Here is a 12,451-nt window from a genome sequence, read left to right as displayed (position 1 = left end):
GCGGCAGCGCACGTGTCGCCCCACACATGGGCCACAGCGTATGTGAACTGTGGCCATCCATCCACCATAATTAAGGCAGGAATCCATGTCTTCCTGTCCTGAGGTGGCCATCTGTGAAGCTTGGAGCAACAACGAAGCTTCTAAGGACAAAAAATATACTTTTTAAAGTTTTAAAGAAAATCCAAGATGGCCGCCGCGGGTGCTGATTTTGCTCTAAAACGGCCCAGAAAAATGGCAATTTTTCAATTTTACAGGTAGGGGGGCTAGGGCATGCAGGGAAACCACCAAAAACCCCTTTCCAGAACCCTCCCCCCAAATCGCCAAACTTGTGGGTACACAGACACTCACAGAGACATGTGCTGCAATAGAAATCAATGGCAGACGGTTAACACAGAGCAAACAGAGTGATCATACCTCAGGAGCTGACAAAAAACTGGATTTCAGATAATCTGACTGCCTTACCTTCCCAGTCACCCCAGACAGGGACTCTCAGGATCTCACCGGAAAATTAGGGAAGACCCGTGGTCTAGTTCTGATCCCGGTGTACCTCCACGGAACCATGCAGCCTGTGCTCTACCCTTTAGTGGACGAACCTAGGTTGAGGTGGCTCCCAATCCCGGAGACCTGATCTGACCTGCAGGCTGTCTGAGGGGTTTACAGCAGGTCTGCTAACAGTGTCCCCCCAGAAGTAGACGATGTAAACACAAAAGTCTGCGATCTCTCGCTGAAGGATGTCCCCGAAGGGTGAATCCACAGCACAATGGCAAAACCTGCGCCAAAAGACAAATTGAAAAAACTAGAAATGTAAAATTAAGCACGAGCAGAAAAGAGCAAACCAGCAGTCAGAGCTGCAGGAACAGCACCTGACAGGATGTATACACCTAGATAGGGGCTAAAGGTTTGGTTTGGAGAACCTGCAGCTCAGAGCTAGAGAGGATGCATAAACCCGCTGGTGAAGATTCCAAAGTTTATTGTATAAGAATCTCCCTTTAATGCTGTATAGCAGTGGTCTCAAACTCGCGGCCTGGGGGCCACATGCGGCCCACCAGGTACTATTTTGAGGCCCTCGGTACGTTTATCATAATCATAAAAGTAAAATAAAACAGTTTCTTGATCATATATCTCTTTCGCTTTAAATTACAATATTATTATTAAGACTTAGCCAAAAGGAAAGATTTATAAACTATAAAGAATTTTATCTCATGCAAAATTGTCATTTCTTTAACAAGACATTAACTATTTTTGTCTGAGGCCCTCCAAGTACCGACAAATCCAAAATGTGGCCCTGCAACGGGTTTGAGTTTGAGACCACTGCTGTATAGAGAGACTGAAGATTTATTTGGAAGGCGTTTTATCATTCCATGTACCAGTTAATTTCATTTTTAGTTGTTATAGATATTATACTATAGGCTTCTATTTTTTTTTTTCTTTATCTTTTTTCTGCCTTGATATTCTCATCTTTCTCTCCCTTTTTGTTCCACTTTCCTTCTCATTCAAGATATAGATATCACTAGTGCATGAGTATCTGCATTGTTCTGTGGATTAATATCTAATGTCTATTTTCCCCTTCTCCCTTCTGATATGAGTCAAATTTTCTCCCTTGGGCCCTATTCTATTTTATACATCTCCTTATTTCGCCTCTACTCCTATGTTATTTCCCTTACTCCCATCGTTTATTATTCAAGGCTCCTACACCCCTTCATATTTGCATAGTTTCCATCTATTTATAGGGGTACTTTTTACCAGCTTGGTTTAGATTTGTTAACAGGTACAAACTTAGATTGTAAGCCTTTTGGGAAGAGGAAAATACCTACAGTCCCTGAATATAATTTGCCTGGAGCTACAACTGAAAAAGTGTGAGCTAAATCCCCAAATCCCTTTCCCCTCCTTTCTTCACAGTTGCAGGAGCCTTCGGAATGAACAGGAATTGTCAAATATTTGAACTGTAGGAATGTACCTTTAAATAGCTATAGCTCGAAATGTATATCATAACCATCTCATATTCGGAAAAAGGCATAAAGCTAATGTCTCTTTGGAGCGTCTCTATCTCTGCAGTGATAAAGAGGACCCTTGGAAAACATTAGAAATATCTGTGCCAAAACTGATCTGGGATGGCTATGTATAAATCCGGAAAAAACATTTTAAATTAGCAACATCCTAATTTCAGCAATTAGCAATAGCCACATCAAAACTGTGAATAAAATAACCAAGAAAAGGCACATATGGAGCTGCAAATGGACCAAAAATATTTGTGTTGCTTTGCAGCTTGTCCTGGTTACTTCAGCATGACAAACCCTGATTCCAATCAGATGGAAGAGCTAGTCTGTTAATATGACACAAAAATCCAATTCCAGATTAAGGAAAGGTCAGTTTGCTATGCATCGCTCACAAACTGATTCCAACTCAAGGAAATCGGAGTCCTCCTTTCTACCCAGAATAACTGTGAGGGGCTGCTGAAAAGTTCTGAGCCCAACCAACAAAGTTGGGGCAGTCTCCATCGAGGGCTATACACTTAGGGCTTCTTTTACAAAGCTGCGCTAAGGCCTTAATGCGCAGAATAACTAGCCGCTACCGCCTCCTTTTGAGCGCACCTTCGTAAAAGGAGCCCTTAGTCCAGCAATTTTCCACTTTATTTTGTTCCATATTTTTCCAAATGAAGGAGAAAAGTGAAAAAAAATCACTGGACTAAGCGTATATAGCCCTCGATGGAGACTGCCCCAACTGTGTTGGTTGGGCTTTGAACTTTTCAGCAACCCCCTCATACATTACACTACATTAGAGATTTCTATTCCGCCAATACCTTGCGGTTCAAGGCGGATTACAAAAGATTTATAAACGGTGGGTTACAATGGAAGATCAGTAGTCATTTCTAGAGAGGTAAAGAGTAAAGGTCAGGTAACTTTTTAAAACTCACACATTTTACAGAGCTGATGGCATCAGATAACAACCAACTGACCCGTTCTGATAACTGCTTATTCCCCTTACACAGTTCAATCTAATATCTCCCAGCTGTCAATCATGGAAGCCTGAGGGCCTGTGCTTATTATCTAAGATAATGTTGACTTCTTCCCCCTTTATTCTTTTTTTAAGTAAACACACATGTTCCCATCTTTAAATCACTTTCAGGCATACCCCTTTTCTCCATTTTCCCCCAACCTTTCAACCATCTTCTTCCCACCACTCTCTATAAAACCCCCAATTCCTAGGAAAATAGCTAGCATGGTCTGCCCTACACCTCTGATAATCTCTGTAGACAGTTGTGCTAGGAAAGTTATGCTAATTATTTTATTCAAAGGGGGGGAAAAAAGACCCGGCCATTATACTGTCAGTATGCTGCATAGTTGTTGTGTTGTCTCTTTTAGCCAAAGAAGAAGAAACCCTCGATCAGTAATATTCCTTTATGCTTCCCATTCTGCACCTTACCTCTAAAAGGGTTAAACCCTTGGTATCTCAGCATATTTAATTACGATCAGAAGCCTCGCATTAATAAAAAAAATACAAATAAAAAATGTCTAAACCGTGTGATTGCTTCTGTTTCTTCTACACTAAGACCTGGACTCTCCTGCCAGTGACAAGCTTCTTTCTGCAAGAGCATCTTGAACACATAGAGTTAACTCTTTTTCAAAGCTTTCTTACCTAATATGGTTGCAGAGCTTATGTAAAACAGGCAAGTTGATTTAGATTCTGCCATTGAGAAAAGAGTTCGGCTTCTCACCTTAAATTAGACATAATTGTTCTCGAGATGATGACATGAAGTCAAGTGCAACATATATGTATATATTCATATTTTTTTATATTTATATATCTGGCAGTAAAACAGTATGTACAATTTTAAAGTGCAATTTCTTAAGAAGCTGGAATTAGTGTTTCTAGATCCATTTAATACATGTCTTCACTAAACCTAGGGATAATATTTGGAAATGATAAGATTTTTAAAAAATATATCTCAGTTTGCATACCAAATCAATTCATATTCATTAGCTCAGGGTGTCAGAATAACACACACAGAAACATATGCACAAGGATGTTGAGTCCTGATTAAAAAGGTTAAATTTATGTAAATTATAGCATAAACACTTACATACAAAGATTAATTTGCCGTAGCAGTTATAAGCCTGCCAACCTTTGTTGATGTTTTCTGGTCTTGGTAGGTTTTGTTTGAATAGGGACCTAGAGTGTGAATGGACCCTTCATAAGTGCAGGTTCCTTCTAAAGCTGTAAATCCTCAAAAAGAATCCAAAGCAGTTTATCTAAGAAATAAAAAGGCTCCGTACTAGCGAGATGTGATTCCAACAGTCAAATCATTCTTCTGGCTGACTTTTTCCTCCTAATTGGGTACACGGTGTGTCTTTTGGATCTCTCTCCTTCACCATCAGCCCCCCTTACTTTCTCCCCACGTCATTTCTATGAGAGGGTGACGTCTAAGCTTTAATCACAAAGGGAGCAGACTCCAAACCATGTACTTTCATTGATGTGAAACAACTCCCCCCGCCCCTCTCTCCCCCCCCCTTGTGATGCCTCTGCCCACACTTTTCTCGCAGCCTATAAAAGGAGGCTGCGAGCTGAAGGTTTCAACCAGATCCACCAACAGGCATCTGGGAGACAGGGCAAGAGGAGCCAGACCACCTCCTTCCCCTACTATCGCCAGCAACCCAAGAAGACTGGGGAGAGACCGGCCAGCTCAAGCCTGGAGCACTACAGCTGCTAAACCTGCAGCGCCACGGAGCCCCGTGTCAAGATGTACAGATCCACAAAGGGAGCCTCCAAAGCAAGGAGGGACCAAATCAACGCGGAAATAAGGAACTTAAAGGAGCTGCTTCCTATCCCGGAGGGCGATAAAGTTCGCCTCTCCTATTTGCACATTATGTCACTGGCTTGCATGTACACTCGGAAATCGGTCTTCTTCTCCAAAGGTAAAGGATTATCCAAGCAACGTATAAGGGTTTTAATTTGGAGAAGAAAAAAAAAATCGAGAAAGATATGGAAGCTGAGACAAACTTGTCAACTTTGGTTATGCTGATTTTTTAAAAAAATGCATTTTTGTGTGTAAAAAGGGATGGGTGTTATAGCGACTGATGGAGGTCATTTTAGTGAGATATAGGGTTGGTAGTTTGAGCAGCTCGGCACCCATGCCTGTCCCGATAATAGTATTTGGATCGCTGTCCGAGGTGCTGAACTCATTGGTTTTTCGGTGCCTGCTGCTGTCCCTGGTACTGAACTAGGCAATTCTCTCTTCCTCCACCCCAACTTGCGCTGAGCCGCTTGCTCGCAGTTGTTCCCCAATTTCCTCATTTTGTGAGGCTAAAATGACTTTAGCATCCCCGGAAGACCATTCAGTCCCCTTTATCGATAGTGAAGACTTTCCTCCCTACTTTGCTAAAAACTTTTCAAGCTCTCCGTCGGTTCTTAACATGAATAATGCGCTCACTGCTTATGAAAATAGACTTCTAGCTTACCTCGGTTTTGAAATTGTATTTTCTCCATCTTTTCCATCGACAGGTGCACCTCCGGAAGAGTTGGAAGAGATGGAAGGGTTATTAGCCCACCAAGATCTGGCTGACTTCGTGCAAACGCTTCCCGGTTTCCTGCTAGCCTTCACCAGTGAGGGGAAGCTAATCTATATCTCCGAAAACGTGGTAGATCACCTGGGACACTCTATGGTGAGTGATGAATATCCATATAGCACAGGCATGAACTACTGTAAGATGTAGTTTTTATACTAGTGAAATGCACTGACGGTTGTAAACTGAAAGTCAAATAGGGCAAATTAGTTGCTTTTCTCACCGTTTTGTATCAATTTGCCCACAGGTGGATCTGGTGGCCCAAGGGGACAGCATTTACGATATCATTGACTCGGCGGATCATTTTATCATGAGGAACCAGATGGCTCTCCCTTCTGCTCTTGATACCGGTAAATATGAGGATTCCTCCTAGCTAAATTCCTGTACAATAGATCCTTCCCCCACCTTGAAAGTACACTGTACCAATGGGTCAGCACTGATGAATTTTCCCCCATCTGTCTCTGCTTTCAGATCGCTTGTTCCGGTGTCACTTCAACACCTCCAAGACAGTGAGAAGGCAAAGTGCAGGCAACAAACTAGTGTTGATCAAGGGGAGATTCCAGCCGCCTCCTACCGGCTCCTATTGGTCCTCCAACCCGGTCTTTACAGCCTTCTGCATTCCTCTGGATCCTAAACCAAAAGCCTCTCCGAATTCCTCCTTCTTGGCTTTCTTTGAGAGCAAGCATGCCAAGGACATGTCTATCCTGGATCTATCAGACAGGTAAATAGGCAAAACCAACGGTTGCCCTTTGGTAAGAGTAGACTGAGCCTTACACGTCATCTAGGGTAAACTGCGGTACTTTGCTAGAAAGAAAGCAGTAGCTGCAGAGCCATGTCAGCAGTGAATCCTACTGGTTTTATGCCACTGTAATTAAGCAAGCTTCTCTTTTGTTCTTTTTTTCACTTTCCTTACAGCGTAGTCTTCCACTTGGGTTTTGCTAAGCCGGAACTAATCTGCACGTCTTGGTATGGTCTGGTGCACCCCCAGGATGTGAGCCACGCGTCTGCCCAACATTGCCGCCTATGTGAGTATTTCCTGTGCTCATACCCCGCTCCCCTTTGAAACCAGTTAGTAGTTTCCTATATCCCACCACCACCACCACCACTAACTCTTGCCGTCTTGCCTTGTTTTCCTTCTGTGCAGTGGGAGACACAAATGAAGCCCGAGTGGAGATGGTGGTTCGTTTGCACACCAAGGATCAGAATTGGATCTGGGTCTACTCCCTCGTCCATATGGATAATTCGGAAATGCCACTAACCTGCTACAACTATGTAATCAGGTAGATAAACTAAGAATGTCATGTGGTGGGGGGGAAGGGTATTTAGCCGATCATCGCCTTAAAAATATTCACGGAGGGCACCCTAACTGCATCAACAGCAAACGCACACTCACATAGCTAGAAAATGATCCGATTTGTTCTCGGGGGGGGGGGAGGGGGGGGGGAGAAGGAACCAGTTATTTATGAATGCCACACTCAAGAATTCTCATTTTAAAGCAGAATTGTCATTAAAACGTGTAGAATTATATTTAAGGGTTTCCAAAATCATAATATGAGGCGCGTGATCCGGTCAACTGCAGCCTTTCAGGGATAAGAATAGCATCACTTATGATGGTTTTTCTTTTTTTTTCTCTCTCTCTCTCTGTTCTCAGTGATTCAGAAGCCTGGTGCCTAAGGCAACAGCTGACATCAGAAGAGACGCAACTCGCCTACGTCCTCGGCACCAGCGCTCCATATCAGGAAAGCTTGCTGTCTCCTGAGCATCTTCCTAGCCCGGATCAAGTCTTCACCCCTATTTCCAGCACCCCCACCAGTGGACTCTCAAACCAATCCTTCGACTTCAGCGGGGTGTGCAACGTTGAGTGTCCTCCGGATGCGGGACTGGTCCAGGAAGATGTCCAGCCGATAATGGAACAGAGCAATATCTCCCCAATGGAGGAGGCAACTGGTTCCAGGCAAGGAAAGGAAGCGGACTTTAACCTCACCGACTGCCTCTTTTTCCCTGCCACCTTTGAGCACCCTTTCAGAAGAGACGCTCTGGGCAGCTCTGCCAAAGATTTTGTCTGCACCCCTCCCTACACTCCACACCAAGGCTGCACTTTCCTGTTCGGGTCACCGGACTCCTACCCTCAGCCAACCACCACCGACACCACCACTGCCACCCTTCCCTCTGCCACCGCAACCACCACCCCAGAACTGTATTATTCTGCTGAGAACTGTAGCATTCTCTATGAGAAACTGCCTCCGACACCCGACAGCCCCGGTGATGGGGACTGCACCGTTATGACGTTGCCTGAAGTCAGAGGTCCCCTCTTTATAGATGTGCCCATGGTGCCAGAGGGCCTTTTGACTCCAGAAGCTTCCCCCATCAAGCAGACATTCTTCAGATATTCTGATAGAGAAAAGACTGAAATTGACCTTCTGGCCCAGCAGATAAGTACTTTGGCTGAAGATTTCAGCTCCTTCGCTGCCAAAGAAGTAGCTTTTCAAGAGCAAGACTACGGTAGGCTTCCTGAAGTTACTCGCAGCTCTTCTCTCCCTGCCAGCCTGCCAAGCAGCCTCCAGGACTTGCTGCCAATCAAACCCTGGAGGAGCATCGACTTCTCCTTCTTGGTTTGCCCAGAGGTCATCTTCATGGACGACAATGCCGTGGAGAACATTTTCCAAGACCTGTCCCCGTCTCTCTTCGAGAAGAGTGGATCGGGCATGAGGTGCTCCCACCAGTGGGGTGGGAATGTCAGTAGTCCATTCAACTTGGACACCGAAACTAGCCCAGAAGGAAGACGCCTTCCGTCTCCGCCTCCAGCCACAGACCTGTCCCCGGAAGAACAGTCCTTCTTGGAAGAACTGGCCTCCTATGAAACAGTCTTTGAGACATGTGCCTCAAGGTCCCCCTGTGATGGGTTTACTAGTGAGTTGTATCAACTCGAGAGCCACCTGCAAGACAGTTTCCATGATGGTAAGCTTCCAGGCACAAGTTCACAGCAATAATGCAATGGAATAAGAGCTAGATAAGGATATAGGCAAGATTGTTGGCTCTTCTTAGAAGTCGTGTCGATGGGGGAAACTAGTGTAATCAGAGATTAAGAAATATCATATCATAATTAGTTAAGCATCAAGAAACAGTTGACCGACTTTGACATATTTATAAATATAACTTATTTAATACATATGTTAAGAGATTTGCATATTGCATGCCAATAGACTGCCAGTGATGACAAATTCACCTAGTCCAAAGGTTTCTTAAAATCGATGACCTCTAACCTATTTCCTCTCCCTCTTCTCTTTTTATTCCCCCTCAGATGGAAGTGAAGGTGATCCTTCGTTTTGAAATAAGTCCGTGACTTACTTCATTAAGTATGGCACATTGTCATATTTTGTGGAGCAACTTCTACAAAAACCTCAAGACGGAAATCAAAACCACGAACAAAAAACTTTCCACTTCTTTGTGTACTCTTGTATGGTGCATTGTAGGGGATTTGAGGGAGGGGAGGGCGGGATAGGAACTATTTTTATAACCCAATGCGGTGTACAATATCTTCCCTTGTACAAAGCCAGAAAGAGAAAGAAGTTACATAATACCAATACATTAAGTCTAGGATAGCTGCTTATAGGTAGCTATTGGAAAGAGATGTTCATATGCGGGACTTATATAATTAACTGTATTCACTCGTAGTGAGTATCTGTATATAATTTAATGATAAAATATGGAACTTTTTTTATTAACTTATGTATGTTAATCTCATCAGAAGCTGTGAAAATGCCTCACATTCCCCCCCCCCTTGAATTCGACCATAGACCGAAATCAAGTAAGATTAACAACCCCATCACCAGGCTTAAAAAAATATCTTTAAGAAAATCAACGCTCAAGAACCTCCCATTACTTGAGGGTTCCTTTCGTCTAGGTGGTGGTGGTGGTGGTGGTGGGGGTTCTCCACAAAAGGCGTGATTTTATTTAAATTTTTTTTATACAGGTGCTTCAGTTCTGCATTTTCATAGCTGAGCTCGCCCCCTTTTATCTACCAGAACAAAAATACGGTATAAAATGGCAAATAATAATAATTTAATTTAGAAAAAAAAAAAAATCCACATCCTATTTTGAAACTCTGAAACCCATGCCATCAACCTGATCCTCAAAGACTCTGGTGCTATAATGTTTTAATGGTCCACTTTATACCTTGTGCTCAGAGATAAATGCTTTCTTGCATATATAGTACAGGGTTATGAGGGAAACCTGAGGTCGTTTTTATCTCCGACCGCGCCTCACTGCAATCAGGATGATTTTGTTACAATTTTAGGGGCGCGCACCCATTTTCATGGAGAAATCTTAACATATGCATTTGTAAACACCAAGATATCATTTAATTTTATTTTTTTAGAGAAATCTTAGGTTCTCTGGGGGGGGGGGTCTTTTTTATTATTATTAGTTTGGGGATAGGATATCACCACTTTGAAGTGTGGATTGTGGCTCTTTCTAGTATTTCCTTTGTGCTTGGGATATTGTAAAAATAAAACCATGTAAAGCATGACTTCTGATAGGTAATTTCAGAGTCATCGTGCCAATGTAGCATTGTCTACGCTCGAGTATAGGGATTGAATCCTGGTGTAATAAACACGATAAAAAACTGAACTTTGTAATTCACACATTGGAGAAATGTGGGATATGCGGTTCCATATATACATTACGTATATGTGTATAAAAAGAATAACGTGGGTTTGTATATATGTATATACAGAAATCTCTGTCCAGACATACTGTACAGAGGAGAATATGTTAGAAAGTGTGAGACGGCATTGTCAAACAGTGGCCTCGCGTGTGTCTCCACATCTGGCTGTATTTGTAATACAAATGGCTTTATATTAAAGTACAATTTGTAATGATGTGTGATCTCCTTTTGTTCGAATTTCAATTGGATTAAGCGTCCTGAGTCGTCCTTTCCAGCTCTGCTCAAAATACTATGATGTGTGCGTTATTCCCCCCCCCCCCCCCCCCCCCCCCCCCTTGGATCTTATCTTTAAGGAGAGGAGAGGATCCCAAACGTACTTTTAGCTTATTCAACCGCTGTCTTAACATTAAAACAACTTATAATAATTCATTTCAGGAAACACATCATCTAAGAAAGGTGTGGGTTTTACCCCAGAGCTGCAGCAGGAAAATGTTTTTTGGATTTTTTTTTTCCTTGGTTCAAGCTGGTCTTGAACCAGAGTCAGCAGGGCCCAAGGCATCTACCCTAACCTCCAGGATACTTTGGTAATTTGTGAAAAAAACAAAGTTTTGACACTTTTAGTCTCAGCATAGGGAGGGAAATACATTAAGATCCGTCAGAGCTAAATTGTCATGGAGGGCTGTCAGAGCCATGGCCTTTGTACAGACTAAAAGTAGCAAAATTGGGTTTGTTCACAACCTGCCAAAGTAGCCTGGAGGTTAGGGTAATTGTCTTGGGCCCTGCTGACTCGGGTTCAAGACCAGCTTGAACCAACACCGCCAACAACAAAAAAAATTAAAAGGCATGAAATCCGCAACCGATTTTTAAGGAAGTGCGGGTTTAGATCCGCGTTTTACCCCTTCCCTTGAGCGACTAGTCAGCAAAGGACTAGCTGTCGGGCCATAAAGAGGTAAATCCCGTCAGAATAAGCCCAGCTGTATACACATTAGGAAAGGTAAAATGTGCGTCAGTGAAAATCTAGAAGACTGACGGTAAAATAATAATAAGGGATCTCTGGTTCCAAAATATTTTCTCACATTTATTTCATTACTAGTGAGAAGCCCAGGGTGTGAATCTGACCTGGACAGCAGTGCAAACCAAGTCATCCAGTGTCAGCATCCTTGGCTAAAACTATGGGCTAGATTCACTAACCTGCCTGAATCGGAACAATCCGTTTTCGATTCGGGCAGCTCTGATGAATTCAGGTACAACTATACGATGGGAGGGATGTTATTGAAGGAGAGTACCCAAGAAAGGGACTTGGGGGTAATGGTGGACATGACAATGAAGCCGACGGCACAGTGCGCAGCGGCCGCTAAGAGAGTGAATAGAATGCTAGGCATAATCAAGAAGGGTATCACAACCAAAACGAAAGAAGTTATCCTGCCGTTGTATCGGGCGATGGTGCGTCCACATCTGGAGTACTGCGTCCAATATTGGTCGCCGTACCTTAAGAAGGACATGGCGTTACTCGAGAGGGTTCAGAGGAGAGCGACACGTCTGATAAAGGGGATGGAAAACCTTTCATACGCTGAGAGATTGGAGAAACTGGGTCTCTTTTCCCTGGAGAAGAGGAGACTTAGAGGGGATAGGATAGAGACTTACAAGATCATGAAGGGCATAGAGAGAGTAGAGAGGGACAGATTCTTCAAACTTTTGAATAATAAAAGAAAAAGAGGGCATTCGGAAAAGTTGAAAGGGGACAGATTCAAAACGAATGTTAGGAAGTTCTTTACCCAAAGTGTGGTGGACACTTGGAATGCACTTCCAGAGAGCGTAATAGGGCAGAGTACGGTACTGGGGTTCAAGAAAGGATTGGACAATTTCCTGCTGGAAAAGGGGATAGAGGGGTATAGATAGAGGATTACTGCACAGGTCCTGGACCTGTTGGGCCACCGCGTGAGTGGACTGTTGGGCACGATGGACCTCAGGTCTGACCCAGCAGAGGCATTGCTTATGTTCTTATGTTCTTAACCTAAAATATGCAGATGGGTGCGATCGGAGGAACACCCCCATCTGCCTGCACGGATCACGCATGCGTGATTTGTGCGCATGTGCAGACCGCACAGACCTGTCCGAGCCGCAACTTTTTTTAAAAAATTTTAAACTTTTGCGAGCCCGTGGGTTTAACCTGCTTCGGATTAAAACCACGGGCTTGCACGGGCATTCGGAGCAGGCATGTTCA

General features: G+C 43.5%; 1 protein-coding gene across 1 annotated transcript; it reads left to right on the top strand.

Moving 5' to 3' along the window:
* Positions 1–4,738: 4,738 nt before the first annotated feature.
* On the top strand, positions 4,739–8,891 carry NPAS4 (neuronal PAS domain protein 4). Its single transcript, XM_033955936.1, has 8 exons — positions 4,739–4,913; positions 5,500–5,660; positions 5,809–5,911; positions 6,033–6,282; positions 6,477–6,586; positions 6,706–6,841; positions 7,213–8,519; positions 8,863–8,891. Exons 1-8 carry the CDS (start codon positions 4,739–4,741, stop codon positions 8,889–8,891), a joined length of 2,271 nt encoding a protein of 756 aa, XP_033811827.1.
* The last annotated feature ends 3,560 nt before the right edge of the window (positions 8,892–12,451 follow it).

Source organism: Geotrypetes seraphini, chromosome 8 (genome assembly GCF_902459505.1).
Source record: "Geotrypetes seraphini chromosome 8, aGeoSer1.1, whole genome shotgun sequence".
Classification (NCBI taxonomy): domain Eukaryota; kingdom Metazoa; phylum Chordata; class Amphibia; order Gymnophiona; family Dermophiidae; genus Geotrypetes; species Geotrypetes seraphini.
The sequence above is the reverse complement of the archived record's forward strand: the minus strand, read 5'-3'. Positions and strand labels throughout refer to the sequence as shown.

Excerpts from the sequence above, each read along its gene's own strand:
- NPAS4 (XM_033955936.1), top strand. The coding sequence starts at position 4,739 with ATGTACAGATCCACAAAGGGAGCCTCCAAAGCAAGGAGGGACCAAATC. Across the intron at positions 4,914-5,499 it reads ATCGGTCTTCTTCTCCAAAG|GTGCACCTCCGGAAGAGTTG; the intron begins GTAAAGGATTAT and ends TTCCATCGACAG. Across the intron at positions 6,587-6,705 it reads TGCCCAACATTGCCGCCTAT|TGGGAGACACAAATGAAGCC; the intron begins GTGAGTATTTCC and ends CCTTCTGTGCAG.